Source organism: Thermobia domestica, chromosome 1, assembly GCF_964235325.1.
Source record: "Thermobia domestica chromosome 1, izTheDome1.hap1.1, whole genome shotgun sequence".
NCBI classification, from domain to species: Eukaryota; Metazoa; Arthropoda; class Insecta; order Zygentoma; family Lepismatidae; genus Thermobia; species Thermobia domestica.
In genome coordinates this window covers 358,406,544-358,408,547 of record NC_137454.1, presented here as the reverse complement: position 1 = coordinate 358,408,547, position 2,004 = coordinate 358,406,544, and the positions used below count along the sequence as shown (strand labels likewise).

At 33.9% G+C, this 2,004-nt stretch overlaps 1 protein-coding gene across 1 annotated transcript; it reads left to right on the top strand.

The window, feature by feature from the left end:
• The first annotated feature begins 1,008 nt into the window (after nt 1-1,008).
• On the top strand, nt 1,009-1,641 carry LOC145682061 (uncharacterized). The gene has a single exon (XM_081753659.1). It carries the CDS (start codon nt 1,009-1,011, stop codon nt 1,639-1,641), a length of 633 nt encoding a protein of 210 aa, XP_081609785.1.
• The last annotated feature ends 363 nt before the right edge of the window (nt 1,642-2,004 follow it).

Here is a 2,004-nt window from a genome sequence, read left to right as displayed (position 1 = left end):
ACTCTGACCCATGATCCACGTCCCTCTCTCCATTGACTAAAGAGGTCACACTTGTAATAAAACAAGACTATGCAATTATCACTTATTGGAGTTTGAATTTCTACCGTCAATGGCTCATTGCACCTCTCTATTACAATATTCGTGGATTTGACCTTTAAGATATACAATGGTAAAGTGTTTCTCATCTTCCGAATTAAAATGCATTTAAATTTATAAATATAATTATTTCTTGGTTGCCTTACCTACACATTTCAGTAGAAAATAGGATGAAATTTAAAAGTCTCCAATCAAGGGAAACTAGACGAACGTAAAAAAGAAAGAAAAACTAATTTTCTATATAATTAAGCATGCCGTACTAATTGAAAATGCCCATGTAATTAAGTTCAGAATACCAATTTTAAGGCCATTTTCTCTCAACTTTATGGCATGATCGCCTTATGTTCTGGACGCTCCATATATTTAACACCAGCTTGTGCAATTATAAATAGAAAGCAGTGGGTATAAAATTCGAAGAACTGTAGTTTTCATTACTCACTTTCTTTCTCAACTAATATCAAATGTTTTCGATTATTTTTACAAATCAACGCACTACCAATTTTCAATATTGTTGGGCAGAAAGTGTTTACAAATGTGATGCTGGCGGTTACCAAGTAAATGAGAGTTAACCTGTGCAAATAAAGATTAGATGTTATAGATTTATGACAGTTTGGTTGAAGATGGATTATGTTTTAAGATTATAGAGATATAAAGAAGTATTTGTTAAGAGATTGATTTGAAATATAAATGTGAGTTCAAGGAAGATTAGGTGTTATTGAATAAGAAGAATGATACGGTGAAGATTAAGAATAAAAGGATATATAAGATATTGAGTTTTTTGAAATTGTAGAAGGCTGTCTTGGTAGTAGTAACATCTTTTGTGATATTACGATTATTTTAGAAACTAACATTGGCGCAGTCGGTAGGATAGGTTTTGAGAACTTAGGATTAACCAAAGATCTAAGTAACATTATGGCAGCGATTCCAAACTTCCCAATTTTAAATGCTGAAACTGATAAGTTACAGACTTATTTGGATAGATTTGAGCATTTGTGTATTGCGTCGCAGATTCCTGAAGAAAGAAAAGTTTCAACCTTATTTACCGTAATGGGAGCTGAAGCTTATGATCAGTTGTGTAATATATGTTGGCCCATTTCTCCTTCCGAAAAATCATATTCTGAAATTAAGGAAGAGATGAAAAAGTATTATGCCACCAAAGTAAATATAATTTCTGAACGTTATCTGTTTCGCACACTGAAGCAGAAGGCTTATCAAACACTTACTAATTTTGTGTTGGACTTGAAAAGGCAATCATCTTACTGCGATTTCAACTGCTGTCTTGACGATAATTTGCGAGACCAATTTGTTTTTGGAATTGCAGATGAATCAATTCGCCGAAAGCTGTTAAATACTAAAGAATTAACTTTTCAAAAAGCGACTGAAATTGCGTTGAACATGGAAAGCACGGAACATCAATTGAGATTATACAAGCACTATTCTAACAGTAACATACATGTGGTGCAATCTTCCAGAAATAGGTTCTCCAAACCAAACAAAGGGAAGGAGTCACATTCCAGTTCCAGTTCTTTGTCATCCCAAACATAACCAAATCGGTGTAGTTATTGTAAATTGCATCATAAAAGAGGAGAGTGTCCTCCATGGGGAAAGCAATGTTTAAAGTGTGGACGAATGAACCATTTCGCATTAGCGATTCGTTATAATACTTATAAGGCTCAGATATATGATCAACAGGTTATGATGAGTGAAGACGGACAGAAACAGGAATTGGTGGATAATCACACAGAACAGGAAGAGTTATTAGATTTGGCAAGAATAGTTCATTTAGATACAATATCCTATGGGGTGGATGAGGATCAATCATCTTCGAATAAGACGTCGGAGGATGGAATGTTTGATTTATTATTCACTGATCAGAGAGATAAGCAAAAAACTAGGTATATGGAAGAA

Excerpts from the sequence above, each read along its gene's own strand:
- LOC145682061 (XM_081753659.1), top strand. The coding sequence starts at position 1,009 with ATGGCAGCGATTCCAAACTTCCCAATTTTAAATGCTGAAACTGATAAG.